This window comes from Podarcis filfolensis (genome assembly GCF_964270895.1).
Source record: "Podarcis filfolensis genome assembly, chromosome: 2".
Classification (NCBI taxonomy): domain Eukaryota; kingdom Metazoa; phylum Chordata; class Lepidosauria; order Squamata; family Lacertidae; genus Podarcis; species Podarcis filfolensis.
Window position 1 is genome coordinate 30768000 of NC_139605.1, and position 18577 is coordinate 30786576.

General features: G+C 40.4%; 1 protein-coding gene across 1 annotated transcript in view; it reads right to left on the reverse strand.

Annotated features, from left to right (window-relative positions):
- Positions 1-18577, reverse strand: part of CNTN3 (contactin 3) — a 161925-nt gene that overhangs the window by 120422 nt on the left and 22926 nt on the right. The window contains exon 2 of the mRNA XM_083600643.1: positions 3797-3931. Coding sequence (XP_083456769.1) covers positions 3797-3851 — 55 coding nt within the window. The 5' untranslated portion in view covers positions 3852-3931. The remainder of the gene's footprint in view (positions 1-3796; positions 3932-18577) is intronic.

The window sequence follows — 18577 nt, forward strand, 5'->3', positions numbered from 1 at the left end:
TATCAACAGGATGGTCAAAGGGCAATTAGTTCATATTACTTTGTATGTTCATACCCAGAAGAATTGCCTTGGACAAAACAGAACTTTGCTCTCAGTTACAAAAATTCATTCACTGTACTATAAATAACTTGAGCATTGTGGCTAAACCAAAATGTGATTTATTACTGGAGAGACATGAACATATACTGCTTGTATTTACATACGGAACAGTGCCTAATGAAAAACAAGATTAATATCCAATAGTAAAATGTGGCCTAAACATACGAATGCATGCTTCAATCATAAACTTTCTTTAAAAATCTACTTAGACTGCATAGTGTGCAGGAAATTTGACTATTCCTCCTTACAATGAATTATAGTGCTTACTTTCAATAGAAATATCTTATAATTCTGTTTTAATTCATGTCAATATCAATAATTAATATTGATATGCCAACTAGATTGTGAAGCAAACTTCGTATCACATGCACATAGATATACATACACACACAATTTGAAGGAAGATGAATTTGAGGAAATATACAAATAGATTATGAGATTAACTATGCAATTAGATTAAAGATCGCTGGTGTTCAGATGGCACAATCCTGCAGGAGTCCTATTTGGAATGGGTGGTCAAATCAAACTCCTGCACCTAGCAGGATTGAACCCCCCTGCTTTGGGGTGGGGAGAGACACAGCATTTGCTACCCTCACCATCTGAAAGGCTGTTCCTACAACGCAGGTGCCTGACAACAAGCAAGACAGTTAAACCAAGCTTCAAGTTTTCAGAGGCAGAATTCAAGTTTTCAGAATTTCTTTCTAATGCCTTCCTCCATACCTTAAACCAAGTAGGTACAGTCTTCAACACAGATTTAACAGTCAAGCCATTATGTGTGCAATCTTAGTACTCTTTCACTCAGCTGCAGTTTCTCATTTTATAATTTCTAAAATTTTGGCCCAGATCCCATTAATGATTTTCTGTTTGCAGCAGCCTTTTAATGTTTTAGAATAGAACAAGTATCTCTTTCTCTCCTTGAAACTATTCTTATTCGAGATGGGGAAAACATTAGCCAGAAAATATGTGCAATACATGTTCACAAGTAGAGCCAATAGCTTAAACCTAACTGTCATTTTTTAAAAAAACCTGCAAAAAAAGCTTACATTCAAACATGATGAAACAGACACCATGAAATGCACCATACAGTCAAACTTCCAGCACAGCTAGAATGTCTTTCTGATATAAAAGCTCAGAGCTGTATCAGGATCTCTCTCGCAGCTTTCCAAGCAGTTCCCTCCTTCCTACATCTCAAGGGGCTTCCCCACTTATTGAAAATTGAGAAACGTTGTCTTTTCTTTTACCCTTTGCACTTTCAAGATGTTTATAATCTCACTCATAGCCTTCAAAATCCTTTAGGGGCAAGAACTGTTATGAGAACAATTAGAACAAACAGACAGAGCAAATTGGTGGCTAAACAATATGTGGAAGTGTATGAGTAAAGTCTCATTTTGCCCTTGTCGCTACAGAGAAGCACTTAGGCTTGCTGAAGCTCCCAGGCGTAACTACTTGCAACAGCTACAGCCCTTCCCTTCATTTTGCTCATTCAGTGAAGGAAGCCGCAGACAAAATCCGGAATTCCAACGCCTCTCAAAGGCAAGTATAACAATGCCGTAAAGTCAGGCACAGCAGGGAACCTGAATGGCATCAGTAAGGGTGCAAGTGTTGCGAGCAACTCTCTATCAAACTGGGGGTGAAAGGTGAGTGAAAAGTCTGCTCACACAATGTTGGAGAACCACCCATAGGGATGGAATATGCCATCCCAAATCAGACCATTGGTTCACCTAGCTCAGTACTGTTCACACCAACTGGCAGTGACTCTCCAAGGTTTTAGGCAGCTGTCTTTCCCAGTTCTACCGGGAGATGTCAAGGAGCGAACCTGGAACCCTTCACAAGCAAAGCACATGCTCTACTGTCCTCCTTGTATTTAGATATTGCCAACTTCATGTTGACAAAGTGTTTGCTATTGAAAACCTCAAGTCGCATGACTTGATGGATGTGGACACTGAGGCACTGCAGCATGAGTTCAAACCGAGCTCAGAGCCCCCAGTGACACAATGGCTTGGTGCATCTTGCTGTTAACCAGAAGGGTGGTGGTTCGAGCCAAACCAGGGGTTGTTGTGGACATTGCAGGGGGTTGGACTAGATGGCTCTTGGGGTCTCTTCCAACTCTACAATTCTATGATTATATGAACTGTTGGAATTGAGCTGCTTTTTATAAGCACGGTACATCATCTCCATCTATTTTTAGTGATCGCAGGATTGTTGTCCTCATATGAATGAAGTGTATATATGTGGCCTTTCATAACTTGAGTTCAGCTTGTGAAGTCTGTGAAGGTGTATTTCATCTGCCTTCACTGTACGATGCACAGTAGTTTAGTGCACAAGGCAGTGTTTGCAACAGCTCTGTATGGTTTCGTTTTTATACCTTTGTTATTTGTTGAAGACCTCATGCAATGTTAAACAAATCATCTGGAGACAGCTTTCTAAGACCTTCTTAATGAAATTCAGTGGTTCCTTACTAGCAACAGAGGAGGAATCTGTTTTAATTGTATTTATACGTGGTATTTGGTGGTTTCAACCTGATCAACCTTTGCTTACTTCAGTCCACTTCTTACATTGAGCACTGGCTTATATCTGAGCCATTTTCTTAGTTGATTTCACTCCCCCCCAAACAAAAAAAGCAAACAATATGCAAAATTATATGCAACGATATGGTTAATACATGTGATAAAGTCAAACTCCACGTGGCACTGTATTTCTGCAGAATAGTTTTATACTATAGATACACAACTTTTTTACACAGTGATATGCATTGCTGTATGTATTGGTTTATGTGCTGATTAAATTAGGAAATTTGAGAATGTATATGTATGTAATATGATAGGAGTGAGCAGGGGGGGTGCACCCTGCTTCCCTTTGGGTGGGTCTCCTTCATGGATCTTGGCAAGCTGATGTCTGCACAAAAGCTCAGCTGAATAGGGTTGCTGCTGGGCCACAGCACCCCAGGTTGCCTATGGAGCTCATCAGACTGGCCTGTGCTAGTGGACCTGGCAACTGGGCAGGACTGGAACATCAGCCAACTGGAGTGCTGCTCAATGACAGGATCCCTGCTCTATGCCACACTACTCTTACTGCTCCAAAACGAAAATAAAGTTGCTCCTTGAGTGGATTATTGCTTCTAGACCCTGCACCCTGAGTGCACTAAATTCCACCCAGCTCCTTATTCCATATGCTTTTTAGAAACATCATACCATCAGTGAAGGATACTCCGGTTTTGCTCATGGTTAAGAATTCTCAAAATGGATAGATTGAGCCACCACTGAGCTGTGCAGAAATCATTTTGTAATGGTGAAAGCCTTTGCCAAACTTTCAAACAATTTTGTTGCTGCTGTACCACTTGGGTATTTATGCTGATTTGTCTGCTTATTTGCATTGGATGTCATATTTTAAATATACATTCTTATTTATTCAGTTCATTTTAATGCACGCATCTAGGTTTATCACCACCACATATTTTTCTTTGTGACTTTTAGGGAATGGCCCTCCTTCTTTTGAATGTCTGTGTTTGCAAGCTGCATGTAATAACCAACACAGGAAAATGAAGTTGTTTTTATACTCCATTAATGTTCCAAATTTATAATGCACTTATTCTTAATGGACTGAAAAGTTTAGCTTTACTGTTGCAACATTTTATTTTGAAAGGAATGATTCAGTTGCAGCTCTAATTTAGAAATTATAGATAAACATATATCCTCACCTCCAAGGCAGCCAACAAAGGAAAGCAGGAACATCTGTTTCCATAGTAACAACATCTTCAGCTGCCAAAAGTTAGAAGTTCTTGTCCAGCCTCCAATGAACAGTACACTTAAGTCTTCCACACAGAACCTTTAATCTGTTAAAACAACATGAATACACAAATAATTTAATTATAGGATTCACCACATGAAAAGCAAGTTACCTGTCACATGAACTTTTTAATGGAAGGAAGATTGATGCTCCCTCATGGCCATAAAAAATTATTCACTCTTCAATTCAGGCTCGGTAAAAAAACTATACTTAGAATTAGAGAATTACACACTGTGCCAGCTAGCAATCAAGTAATCTTATTTCTCTGGGAGTGCTGTTCTTGCTGTGGTTTCAATGAGCAGAGTTGGTGTGTTCCAAAATCTACTTTATCTTGCCAGTGTCGAAGGACCACCTGAGAGGAGTCTCATCTTAAATGTGGGAAATGGGGAAATGGTAGACATAGAGGTTATTCCAGGCAGTTCCAACTGGACCCAGAAGGAGTTCAAACAAGACCCAAAGGTGCATGCAGAAGGTATCAGGTTCAATCCCTGGAATCTCCAGGTTGGTCTGGGAAGGCCCCCTGCCTGAAAGACTGGAAAGCCTCTGCCAGTCAACATAGGCAATAACTGAGCTAGATGGATTAATGGCTCTAACTGAGAATAAGGTTATTTCCTATGATCCTAACATAATATTCTATTAATTACTATATCTGCACTGGAATTCCAGTGACCTGGACAGCATCTCTGACTACAAAAGGAAAATAATCTAGATGTGTATGCAAATTCATTCTCAAATTTAGAGAAATAAATAAATGAATAATTGCCGTAAAGCAATACTCTCAAGCACAGCAATGGTTCCGTCAAACAAATACCAGAATTTTAAAGTGCACACAGTAATCCCATCAACAGACCTACTCAAGCTTTCTTAAACCTTAGACCGAACTCCACAGAGAAATCACATGCTTTACAACTACAGCTCCTTCACAGATAATAGCCACAGCTCTTTCACCCATAGGCACATGGTAGATTTCCTCAGTGTTCATATGTATTTGTGGGTTTTCATTTGCTTGATTTGCTTCTTCTTTCCTCTCCTCAGACATTTTGAAATGTACCTCACCTTCGCTCGCTCCATCCAGCCCCTAACAGATGAAAGCATCTTTCCTATTTCTCCACCAGCATGAACAATCAATGGTATTACTAAATTCTGCCTGTGAATTTATCATTTATTTATTCATTTATCCATGACACAATCATGGATATACAATAAAGATCATATGAAAGGCAGCCAGGAAACAAGTCTTCCTCCTGGTACTTATGCAGCTCAGAATTATAAGAATTATCTTCATTTGGAGATCAAAACAGGTTTTCTTTAAAAAAAACAACCCAAAAACTAATGTTGCCATGTTAGCCCAACAAATCTCCATGAACCTTAATGCCTGGCTACAGTACAGGGCTGGAAATATGCCATTTCCTTTATATTTCATACCTGAGGCTAGTTTAAATGATTAGGTTTATTCAAAGAAACAACTATGTTAAAAACCAGTTGTGTTAGCCAAATTGCAGTGTTCAGTAAGAACTGGCTAATGTGCCTAATATGTTTGACACTTCCATGACTTTCGTTGCATTAAAAAAATACCAATATGAGATTTTAAATACGTATGTATATATGTATGTATTGGATGTCTGTGGGCTGAAGAGAAATAAATTTGTGGACTGTTAAGTCCCAACAGTTCTCACTGCCTTTCACATCTTTTAATCCACTACAAACTGATGCTTTCGTGCACTGGAAATCTCAACAGTCATATAAACTTCTCAGTGAAAGTCATTAAACAAAGGGGAAAGCCACATCCAGGGAAAATGCAGAGAGCATTGTTAGTTTTAATTGTACTCAAATGTCGGGGTTTAAAAGGGGTGCATGTGGAGATTTGCTAAAGCTTTAAGGCAGCACTCCCCTGTTGCAGAATTCTTGCATCTTATCTTAGAAAAAGAGCCACAATGTGAATTTGAGTTGGAGTATTAATAATCTTGCCATTTACACTCAGTCAGGTACAGTACTTTTGCGGGGTTTTTCTTTAAAAAAGGCAAAGCTTGTATTGCTGTTCCATTTGTATAACTGAGTCTGCTCTATAATACCTTAGAGGGGAACAAAAATTTCATCATTATTCAATTACTCGTTGAAGAAACAGGAGTATTATCACCATGACACAGAGGTCACAAGTGCACGAAGAGATTATATTACAAAAGTAATGAAAAATTATGTTTCCAATTATATTCTGGCATGATTATTCAGCTCGTGAAAATATAGGTGTTTGCCTCAGACTATTCAATGATACTGTTTGAGGTCTCTGAACTTTTCAAAGTGAAATATATTTCATATATTCTATAAAGCAGATTACCAGCTTTTAAAATGTAGAAAATAAATGTCTTGGGATTCTCCCCAAGCATTTATCTCAACATCAAAATGTACAGCAATTACACAATATATAATAGGACATTTCCTAAAATTTACATGGGTTGCAATCTTTAACCAATATCTGAACTCCTTCAGATGCTTTGAAATGCACTGTCATCCACAATCTCACCCAAAAAAACTGAAATTATTTTATATATTTATTTCTAAGATTAATGTCCTGAATGCTAGCTGATAGCAGCTTACAAAAGTCATTAATACATACATAAAAGTAAAGGTAAAGGGAACCCTGACCATTAGGTCCAGTTGTGACCGACTCTGGGGTTTGCGCGCTCATCTTGCTCTATAGGCCGAGGGAGCCGGCGTTTGTCCGCAGACAGCTTCCGGGTCATGTGGCCAGCATGACTAAGCCGCTTCTGGCGAACCAGAGCAGCACACAATGCCGTTTACCTTCCCGCCAGAGCGGTGCCTATTTATCTACTTGCACATGACATTCTTTCGAACTGCTAGGTTGGCAGGAGCAGGTTCCGAGCAACGGGAGCTCACCCCATCATGGGGATTCGAACCGCCGACCTTCTGATCAGCAAGTCCTAGGCTCTGTGGTTTAACCCACAGCACCACCCGTGTCCCAATACATACATTGATACGGTGAAATAACCAAATTACAGTGGTGCCCCGCAAGACGAACGCCTCGCAAGACGAAAAACCCGCTAGACGAAAGGGTTTTCCATTTTTCAATGTGCTTCGCAAGACGAATTTCCCTATGGGCTTCCTTCGCAAGACGAAAGCCCATAGGGAAATCTCCAGGACAGCGGGGAATCGCAGCGCGTCTTCCCCACTGTCCTCGGACCTCCTCCGAAGGCTGGCGGTGGGGCGGAGAGACCTCCTCCCGCCGCCAGCCTTTGGAAGGCTGCTCCGAAGGCTGGCGGCGGGAGGAGGTCTCTCCGCCCCACCGGCAGCCTTCGGAAGGCTGCTCCGAAGGCTGGCGGCGGGAGGAGGTCTCTCCGCCCCACCGGCAGCCTTCGGAAGGCTGCTCCGAAGGCTGGCGGCGGGAGGAGGTCTCTCCGCCCCACCGGCAGCCTTCGGAAGGCTGCTCCGAAGGCTGGCGGCGGGAGGAGGTCTCTCCGCCCCACCGGCAGCCTTCGGAAGGCTGCTCCGAAGGCTGGCGGCGGGAGGAGGTCTCTCCGCCTCACCGGCAGCCTTCGGAAGGCTGCTCCGAAGGCTGGCGGTGGGGCGGAGAGACCTTCTCCCCGCGCCAGCCTTCGGATGGCTGTCCTGAAGACTTGCGGTGGGAGGAGGGTTTTCCTTCCCACCGCCAACATTCAGAATGCTGTTCTGAATGTTGGCGGTGGGGAGGAAAAACCCTCCTCCCACCGCAAGCCCCAGGAACAGAGGAGAAGCGCTGCGCGCCTTCCCCTCTGTTCCCGGACCTGTCCTGAAGGCTTGCGGTGGGAGGAGGGCTTTCCTCCCCACCGCCAACATTCAGAATGCTGTTCTGAATGTTGGCGGTGGGGAGGAAAAACCCTCCTCCCACCGCAAGCCCCGGGAATAGAGGAGAAGCGCTGCGCGCCTTCCCCTCTGTTCCCGTACCTGTCCTGAAGGCTTGCGGTGGGGAGAAAAGCCCTTCTCCGCACCGCCAGCCTGGCAAGCGGTCTCCATAGGAACGCATTAATTGATTTTCAATGCATTCCTATGGGAAACCGTGCTTCGCAAGACGAAAAACTCGCAAGAAGAAAAAACTTGCGGAACGAATTAATTTCGTCTTGCGAGGCACCACTGTATTGACACACAATCAGGATTACCCATTAGGTTGGACATAGACATTAAAACTGATCTTTAGAATTGTACCCAAACTCTAAAACTACAGAAGTATGGATTTTTCTTTCTGCGTCTCACTTCATTCTGAGGCAACTCACTTTGTCGGCCAACACTCTAAAACTACAGCTGATGGCAAATATGCATAGATGGTATATAAGTTTACATTTAAATGCTGAGTTTTCATTCATTTAATAAAATTTATACACCCCTTGATTGCAAACCGCCCCCCTCAAAGCAGTTTACAAAAGATAAAACAGTAAAATAAAGAAAAAATTACAACCATACAGGAAAACATGCAAAAGTTATGCTACTAAAACAGAATCTCAACTTTCTAAGCATCTGGGTAGGCTTGTCTAAACAGGAATGTTTTTAGCAGGTGACGGATAGGAGTACAGTGAAGGCATCTGCTTGATATCAACAGTCAGAGAGTTCTAAAGTGCAGGTGCTGCCACACTAAATGACTGAGTTCTTACAAAAGTGGAACGGGTATAATGTGGCATCTGTAGAACTGCCAATTCTGCTGTTCTAAGCAGTTGAGTGATTTTACTTTCTTGGGCTCCATCATCACTGCAGGTGGTGACAGCAGTCACAAAATTAAAAGACGCCTGCTTCTTGGGAGAAAAGTGACAACAAACCTAGACAACATCTTAAAAAGCAGAGACACGAGCTTGCCGACAAAGGTCCGTATAGTTAAAGCTATGGTTTTCCCAGTAGTGATGTATGGAAGTGAGAGCTGGACCATAAAGAAGGCTCATCGCCGAAGAATTGATGCTTTTGAATTATGGTGCTGGAGGAGACTTTTGAGAGTCCCATGGACTGCAAGAAGATCAAACCTATCTAGTCTTAAGGAAATCAGCCCTGAGTGCTCACTGGAAGGACAGATCCTGAAGCTGAGGCTCCAATACTTTGGCCACCTCGTGAAAAGAGAAGACTCCCTGGAAAAGATCCTGATGTTGGGAAAGATTGAGGGCACAAGGAGAAGGGGACGATAGAGGATGAGATGGTTGGACAGTGTTCTCGAAGCTACTAACATGAGTTCGACCAACCTGCGGGAGGCAGTGGAAGACAGGAGTGCCTGGCGTGCTCTGGTTACATGGGGTCATGAAGAGTCGGACATGACTAAACGACTAAACAACAACAAGCAGTTGAGTGGGCACATTTAGGGTAAGGCAATCTCAAGGGTAAACTTATAGGTTCATTAGGACTTAAATAACAAAACAAACAAACAAAACGGGAAACTGATTTGGAATTATGGAAAACTGAACTTAGGAAAACTAGACTTAAGAGTGGGGGGGGGGAAGAAACTGAGAAAAAACAATAGCTTCAGATAGAGAGCAAAACCAACAAAGTCTTTAAGAAGAGCCCTATATTTGACTCATTACAGTATTCCCACCCAAAGGCTACCAGAGAATGTATTTCCATGCCATTGCTATACCTAAGTAGGAATGGCAGAAGCTGGCAAATCAGCCAAAAGCTGTTCCGAGGAGCTAAGGCACCTGGGCCAAAATCAGTAACACCACATTTCATACTTGATCTCTCTGGTGCAACACTGTCTAGAACAGGCTGAACACCAGTTTCCTGGACATGAAAACTATCTACCAATAGATAGATAATGCCTCCATCCCATCGATTTATCAATCTTCAAGCAGTCCATTGCCAAGTCCAAACACTGATTCAGCACTCGCATAGCCTCACCTGACTCAGATAATGAAGAGAATAGAGCTCAGTGTCATCAGCATATTGATGGTTCTACAAACCCTCAAGTGAACTCACTCAAAAGCTTCACTGAGATCAGCAGAGAGGAACCTCAAACCCTGCTGGCAACCAGAAATCTCCCCATGTCACGAACCTAACCTCAAGTATGATAGTCTGGTTGAGGTATGTCCTTGAACTCTGATTACGCCTCTTTCTGGATGGAGGACAGAGTAGGGTATGTGAGTGTGTATAGTCTACAAAGCTAAAGTATGCACTCATTGTTCCACCCACTTTTGCTTCTGGCCCCACCCACCACTGGCATGTGGTCCTTGGAAGATCACACAGAAGAGAATGTGGCTGAAAAAGGTTCCTTAGCCTGAAAGAGATGTTAGAAAGCAAAGGAGTTAAAACAGAACCTAGATGGATGCCATTGTATGGGTAGTATGGAGTTGAGCAGAACCCATCACTGGTATGTTCTTTAACCAACTCGGCAAACCCACAATATCTTTATGCCTTTGTCCGCCTAGAAACAGATCTTTCTGCAAATCACAATGCAAACCTCCCCTGTCTTAATCTCTTGATGTTGACAAGAAGTGAGGGGTTTTTTTTATGGGTTCCATTAAAAAATACAAACAATTCTAACATATTATACATGTAATATTATATGCATATACACTCTTAAATAAGCAGCACAGAAATAGATACATACGTAGATACTTATTTTTGCACATCCTCTTGCATATCGATTGCATATAAGGAATTACGATGCACACATAGAAACACGACGCATGAGTGGTTCGGACATAAGGAGGCACTCAGTGCAACAGATGGCCTGATGCAGGCAAAGCTTGACTGATTCAAAACTGCCAGATTCTGTGTAGAAATCCATTCAAAACAAATTCATCCTCTATCCATGCTGCCCACAATCCAAAGAGATAGCCCAGTAGGATACCATGGTCAATGGTATCAAAACTGCAGAGACACGCTTCTCCATCTTTGTCCAGACATATGTCATTCATGAGGGCAACCAGGGCTGTTTCATTGCCAAACCCAAGCCCAAACCTAGTTTGAAAAGAGTCTGGACTAAATCATCTGTTTTCACCAAGAATGCCCCAAACTGGACCACCATGCTATCATGCTGTTGGTACGGGACAGGCGAATTCAACCGTCACTCTAAAAATAAAAGCAAATGCATTTTAACATGTAGCTCAATTGGTAGAGCATGAGACTCTTAATCTCAGGGGTGTGGGTGAGCTTCAAGTTGGTCAAAATATTCCTGCATTGCAGGGGGGGTGGACAAGATGACCCACATGTTCCCTTCCAATTCTACAACTCCATTAATCTATGCTATGGAAGCGCCCCAGGCCAAAACCACCACCACCCTGTAAATTTGTTTAGTCTTATTCATGCAGCCTGGAATCCACAGGAACTCTTCACTGTTGAAGGTTTCTGTTTTGTCCAGACATGTTATTACAGAACTGTCAAGACAAAACCTCTTCAATCCTCCATGGGATTTATCCTATAACATTATTGTCCAGCTATTATTCTGGCACTGTCCTTGAGGGAGAACATTATCTGTCTTTTTTTCTTTCATTTTTTCTTTCTTTTTACAAATAGTAGTAGTGGCAGAACTGAGGTTTACATGTTACTTCTGGGTACTTTTGCCCATAGAGACCCAGAGTTCAATATGCTTGGATAAATCTCTCTTGTGCTCCCATCCTCTTTCCTAATCCATCTTCCTTCTCTCCTAATGCCTGTTTGAGCAGACAGCATTGCAATTTCTTTTGAAATTGGTATTTTCAATAGCTAGATGACATCTGCACTCTGACATATATATTTTAGACATGGCCATTGTTTAAATAACTATTTTAAAGGAGCCAGGAGCTTTTAACACAATGGATAATGCAGCCCATTTTAAAGTTAACAAGGGGAAAAAAGTATACACATTTAAAGTGCAATCCCTAACCATGTCTACTCAGAAGTCCTACTGAACAGGGGGGGGGAATGTGCAGAAAACAACAACCAGCATTAACAAAGGATAGGAGCAACCCATCAGTGAAGGATATGATAGAATGCATGTGCGATGTGGAGAAAATAGAGAAAGAGAGAATTTATTCTGCCTCTCTTTTAATGTGAGAAACAATGAAGCCAAGTGGTAGAAGAAAGTTCACATTTCACAGATGGGGCCAGGTCCCAAAAGGCCAATGATAACTCACAATATGCCAAATTTCTCTGAGATGAACGAAGGCAATAATATAAAAAAACAAAGCACACAAGTCTTGCAAATGTCCACTAGTCTGGAAGGGTATGGTAATTGTTCACCAATATCTAATCAATGTATTTGTGGGCAGGATGTGTTGTTAATGTTTTAAAGTTTTGTGGGCTTGTTTGCAAGTCTGAAGACAAACAGATCTGGACCCATAAGCCCCCACTTTCCGCTCCTTGTTCTCTTGTGACAACAAACTTCTTTAGGAGCAAAGGAAGCTGCCCTATAACAAGTCAGGCGATTGGTCCATGTAGCTTGATACCGCTGATTGGCAGTGGCTCTCCAGGGGTTTCAGGCAGGAGTCTCCCAAAGTTCTACTAAGAGATGCTACCTGTTCAACCTGGGACTTTTTGCATGCACTCCTACTGAGCTACAATTCCTCCTGTTTCAAAGAGAAGCCAAGTATGCAGAATTTTGGATGGGAGGCTCTTGCAAAAATCACAGGCACTTCTCCCTTGCTTTTTTATTTTTAAAGGAAGTCTAAAAATACAACAGACTAGATATTATTAAAAACAACAACAATTTGCCTGAAGCATAGGGAAAACCCTACAGCTGAGTTGGAAGCACTACAGGGACATATTTTCAGCCTTTGTCTTAATTAGAGGTGCAATCTGAAATGGAATTATCTTCACTGTGAAGCCTCTGACAGACTTGCTTTGTCTTCATCTCTAAAAGGTTATTGTCATAATTAAGACTGGATTATGAACCCCAAATTACTGATTCCACGCTGAAAGTCAAAATCCACAATTACCGGTGAAATCGTGCTCATGTAATTACCAATTACACTATCTTGGTAAATTGTTTCATTTCACTCACAACAACAGGTATTTCTGCACCATCCTGCTAATCACCAAGACACAAAAATGCCTTTTCTTATCTTGAGAATCCCAGCTACTTGAGACTCTTTTACTGTTTAAATAACTGTTTCTGCTAAATTAATTTGTACTCACATAATGGCTTGATTTTAATCATCTATACTATTTTCTGTTTATAGAGACGTTCATGACTTGTTTTATGATTACATGCTAAAACGATCCAAAAGCTCTCCCATTTACACATATATTTCCAAGACATCTGCAGCATCATTTCATTTTTATTTCCCTTTCATTTCAGCCACTAAATGAACTCTTCCTCAAAATTACTGGTGACTTCCTTGAACGTTAATATGCTTGCTTTTGCCCAAGATTTTATAAAACCATAATATGCCTATCATTCCATATACAGCAGAAATTTAAATGTTGTTACATTTTCCAGTCACCCCAGTGATAATTTTTTACTTTTGGGTTGTTGTTGTCGTTTGGTATTTTAGAACAAAACTAATTGCAGTGCAAAAAGTATGTAATGTTTATGTTGCTTCACTCTCCTTTACCATAAATACCAAGTTGTTTCATTACACTCATAGCCCTCCACTGCATATTATTGTTGAACTTCAAAATGATTATTAGATTTTTAGATGTCTGTGGCTCTCATTTTTTAAAAAAAAGTACGGGGTGGGATTCAATCAAATTTTACTCAAAGTAGGTGAATTGACATTAATGAGCATGGCTAAGTCCCATTTATTTCAAGGGTATACTCTAAGTAAAACACAGTTGAATACCACCCAAAGTTGTGCGTTATCATGATGAAAGCACATCATGATAGTATTCCATAAATGCTCAGAAACAAGACAGCAAGATTTGCAAATAAGGCCTGTCGTTTGAGGACTGTGCCTTTATACATATTTTGGGTCTATGGAGGAACTAGTTGCAAGCAACTTTATTAGGCAAATAAGTACTGTGTGTTCCTTGGGTTCAGTCCTGTAGCGTTAACTGTCTTGGAGGATCTTGTTAAATATGGAGGATCTTGTTTAAGATGGTAAGGCGTACAAGTATTTTAATTAAGAAATACTTTTCCATAATTGCCACCATATGAGATTTGGCATACCAATTTTAGACTGCAAATAAGCTTTTATGTATTTATTAAAAACATGTGTCTCCCACCTCAAAAGAGGCACTGAAGTTGGCCTATTTTGTTTATATACAAACAACAAAAAAGAACCAATATTGTTCTTTAGTTTATACAAACAACAAACTTACAAGAACCAACAAGTAGGAACCAGTAGGAACCAGGTGATAAACTACAAGAAACTAAAAGAAAGAGAAGACCAGGCAAAAAGATCCAAATCTAGCCAAACACTATCTGAACAACAGGCCAAACACCTACCAGAGCCAAAAAGTTTGAAATTTGTCATGCAAGGTACACCGGCTGAAATTTCATCTTCTACTTATCTTTTGCAATTTCCTCCTATAAAAGAGGTCCATGACCTGGAGCATGGAAGGCAGATTAAGAGTATATGGGTAAAAACTGGAGGAGAAGGAAACAGCAGTGACTTTATTGTGGGTGTCTGCTATAGACCTCCAAGAAAGACATAAGATTTTGATTATGTTTTGCCTAGAGCAGATTACCAAACATTCAGAGAGAGATATAGCAGTCCTGGGAGGCTTCAGCTACCCCCATATCTGCTGGAACTCAAACTCTGCCAAGATTGCAAGGTCCGACAAATTCCTCCATTGCCTCGCTAACAATTTCATTTCCCAGAAGGTGGAAGAAGCAACAAGGGGGTCATTAACACGACCAAATCTGCAAAGTAAATGGAAATACATATTGAAAAGTAGTGCTGCTTTTCTGTGCTTTTAAAGCACATAATTTGTGATGGCATCATACAATTAACAGATCTTTTGGGAAATGGACCTTATAAAAGTGTTCTCTTGTTGTCCAAGTTCACTTTCACTAGAACAGCAATGTTTTCTTTGCGTAAACCCATTATGAGAAAAGTTGAGAATGCCTTGTAAATTAATAGTTGTAAGTTAATTCTATATCAATCCTATCTGGCTGCTATTCGCTGCCACTTTGGCTCTCTGTTTGGTGGTTATGGCAACATTTATATCTGCTTATGGCTTAATTCTCTTTCCTAGAGTGATTCCAGAGAATTGGGGATCACTTGTGAAATGATAACATCACAATTAACCAATTAGATTTGTGTATACAAATCTAATTGTGTATACAACATCAATGAGGGGAAAGAAGTCAATGATAATGAAGGCAATGCTTTCTGCTGGATGAACCAGCTAATTAGATCATCAATTGCTCTCTGCACCTTCATCCAACTTGCTGCAAAATCCTGTGGATTCCTTAAAAAGTGGGGGAGAGTGCTTTTCCTCACTTGTGAAAATTGTTGTGAAAAGCACCCCATCTTTTGGCCTAGCCCTAAAACTGCACCAACCTTTGAACCCTGGAGGCAAATATAATAAGAAAATAAGATAAATGTGTTACAGTAAAATGCTTATCTGTAAACAGTGCTAATATGCAAGTGTTGTATCCTGCTAAATTAAATACAGAAATATCATCAGTCACTTACGAAAAACAGGCTGGTTTTGAGACATACTGCATGCAGTATATGATGAAGGGCCAATGCTAATTGCATGCTAGGCAAAACAATGTTTGTGCCAGAAGAAACAGAGAAAGGACAAAGAAAGGAAGAGAATGCCAGGCACTTTGGCTCCTTGGAGGTCTCATTAGATCTTTGCACTTCATCTGTGCAACAGTATTGCTTACTAGAAAGCAGCCTTCGCAGGTAGAAGTTGCTGAGCTGCCTGTGGCTGATCCTACCCCAGCAGGAAACTCTGCAGTACACAGGGAACCTCAATTAAGCTGAACAGTAAAGAAAAAGGAAGAAAAGAAATAGTAATAGAATATAGCCCTTAAAAAAAATATTGTACTGGATTTTTTTGGGGGGGGATTTTTTAATAAGGTTTGGTTATCATTTCAGAAAGATTAAGAATCATTTATTCTAACTTGGTATTCTAACTACTAAATCAGGGACTACTTTCCAGTCCAATGACTGTATCATTTACCTATTGCCAATATGTTTGTTCCTCCCAACAGATATTATTTAGAATACTTTGGTGCCATTATAAACTGCCCCAGGCATCTATATGATACAAACAAAATTAGATCGGTAGGCCCGCTCTTGAACAAAACAGAATATTGGCTGTGCTTCTGGAAAGGCTACTAACGGCACATTGATCATTTTCAAATACAGTACATATATATTTCCTCTGAATGTCCTTATTTGCCAAGTAAGAGTAGTGATCATTCAGCTAGATAATGTGAGCAATAGTTTCTATATCATACTTTCCCACATTATTTCAGTTTACAAATTAATAAAATAACATGTGATAACTTGATTATGTCAGGACGGCGAGGGAACAGACTGTCCTCTGGTGAAGATCAAGTGACCCCATTACATATAGAGGATTCCCCCAAATCCAGAGACCACATAGGGCAATCCCAATGCTTGATGTTACTTATCTTGGGTGATATTATTCCCGGACTTCAGTTACTGAATACCATACTCCTTATTTAGGCTATCAGTAAACCGCCCTGTGATCCTCAGATGAAGGGCAGTATATAAATTTAATAAATGATAATAAAATAATATCTACCCCACTGGGATTCTCATTTTCTTAAAACATCTTGCTCATACCACATGAAGAATCCTACTGATATTCATTCTATAGAAGTTCATTCATTGCCCTTCCCTCCACACTTTTGCAAACCTACTTCCCCACTGAGTGATTCTTTTCATTGAAAAAGAGTATTTGGTATTTGGAACAGTGATTCTTTTTTATACACCAACCTGGCTTCACGGGGTTAGCTAAAGCAATTTGTCAAGAGCTCATTCTTCTTCGTGATTTTAAAAGAAACTATATTATCCATAATATATGGATAATAATATTCTGTATTTTCTCAATGTGATTTCCCAAAAAGAATTTGGTCTTCTCTACCCGTAAGTGACAAATCTCATTGTACTAAACACACATACCAAAAAAAAAATATCATACAAGCCTGAATTGCAAGTGAGGCACTATTCAAAGGACTATTCCATTTTTAACTTCACAGTATGAAAATCAAAGGTGAGTTTATTCAAAATTCAAAAAAATGTGCAAGGGTTGTTCCTTCACCAGAACATTAATTTGAGCTCTTGACTCTCAACTCCGTCAACTTCTTTTCATCCTACAATGCCAAAAAATTAAACAGAAACTCCATGGGGTAGGAATGGGTCGTTTTTGTTCATACTATAAAGCATGATTCATGTTCGGCCAATCAAGTAGAAAGGAGATTTATTTTTACCATTTTTGTATTTTAAACATATAGTCAAGGGCCACTCCCTACACGGTGTCAATATAGTTTTCTCTCTGCATTTTTTTTAGCAAGAGCATTTTTGCCAGCATTTTTTGAAAACTCAAAAAATATTTTAAGCATTAAAGAGAACTGCCAGATTGCTTTTAAAAACATATACAACAGCCCATATTGTGCAAACATTATAAAACGCTTAAACATCTATAGAAACATAAGACCACATCAGTAAAGCATAAGGAAAATGTGGTTGCTTCAATGCCAAATCACAACTTGGGCTGTGTGTCTTCTCTCTTTCTCATAATAAGCTTCTAATTGTCTATATCATGGGTAGCCAATCCTTCTACCATCCTTAGGTGGCATCTTCCAAAGTGCAAACAGTGATAGGGAACCTGTGGCTATCCAGATATTACTAGAATGATACTTTCATTATCCCTGACCCTGACCACTGGCTGTGTTCACAGGAGCCGATCTTCCCTAACACTGGTCTATATAAAAGGCAAAAAGATACACAAAATAACAACAGGTGTGTTTGTGTTTGTGAATTAGACAATGACTGAAGCCACAAAGTGTTAATCTTAGCCGGCGAGGCCGTCATCAGCACACACACACATTAGCAACTGGAAGTCTCCATCACTACTGTACACTGTATTTGCAGCATCTTTATAAAAGGAAAAAGGGAAAAAAGAATTGTATATATATTTTTGGTTTCTGCAACAGAATACTGCTTTAGTTCTTCATTGTATTACAAACGGTACCCGTTCCTCAGCAGCACAAACACAAGATGTGCACAAGAAGCCAGTGTGGTGTAGTGGTTAAGTGGCGGACTTTTAATCTGGTGAACGGGGTTCGCGTCCCCGCTCCTCCACATGCAGCTGCTGGGTGACCTTGGGCTAGTCATACTTCTCTAAGTCTCTCAGCCTCACTCACCTCACAGAGTATTTGTTGTGGGGGAGGAAGGGAAAAGAAGATTGTTAGCCGCTTTGAGACTCCTTAGGGTAGTGATAAAGCGGGATATCAAATCCAAACTCTTCTTCTTCTTCTTCTTGTGAAGATTTATTTGCAATGGCTTCTAACTTCTATGATTACAAAAAGGAGAGGGGAGGGAAAGATGCACATCGCTATTCTTTGACTGTCCATGAGTTACTTGCCAAAAACCAGTGTGTGGATAAAATCCGTAGAATCAAATCTATGGTATAATGTAAAAAGATTAAATCCTTCCTCGGCCCTGAGGGGTGGGGTGGAGAATTACACACTTTTTCACTCAATGTAATTACATAAGATTACATGTAATATTAAATATGAGAGCTATGTGGAATGACCCAAATCTAAAGTGAAATATCAGAAACTTTATTGTACTTTACTATGCACTTCTTGTTTTAATTT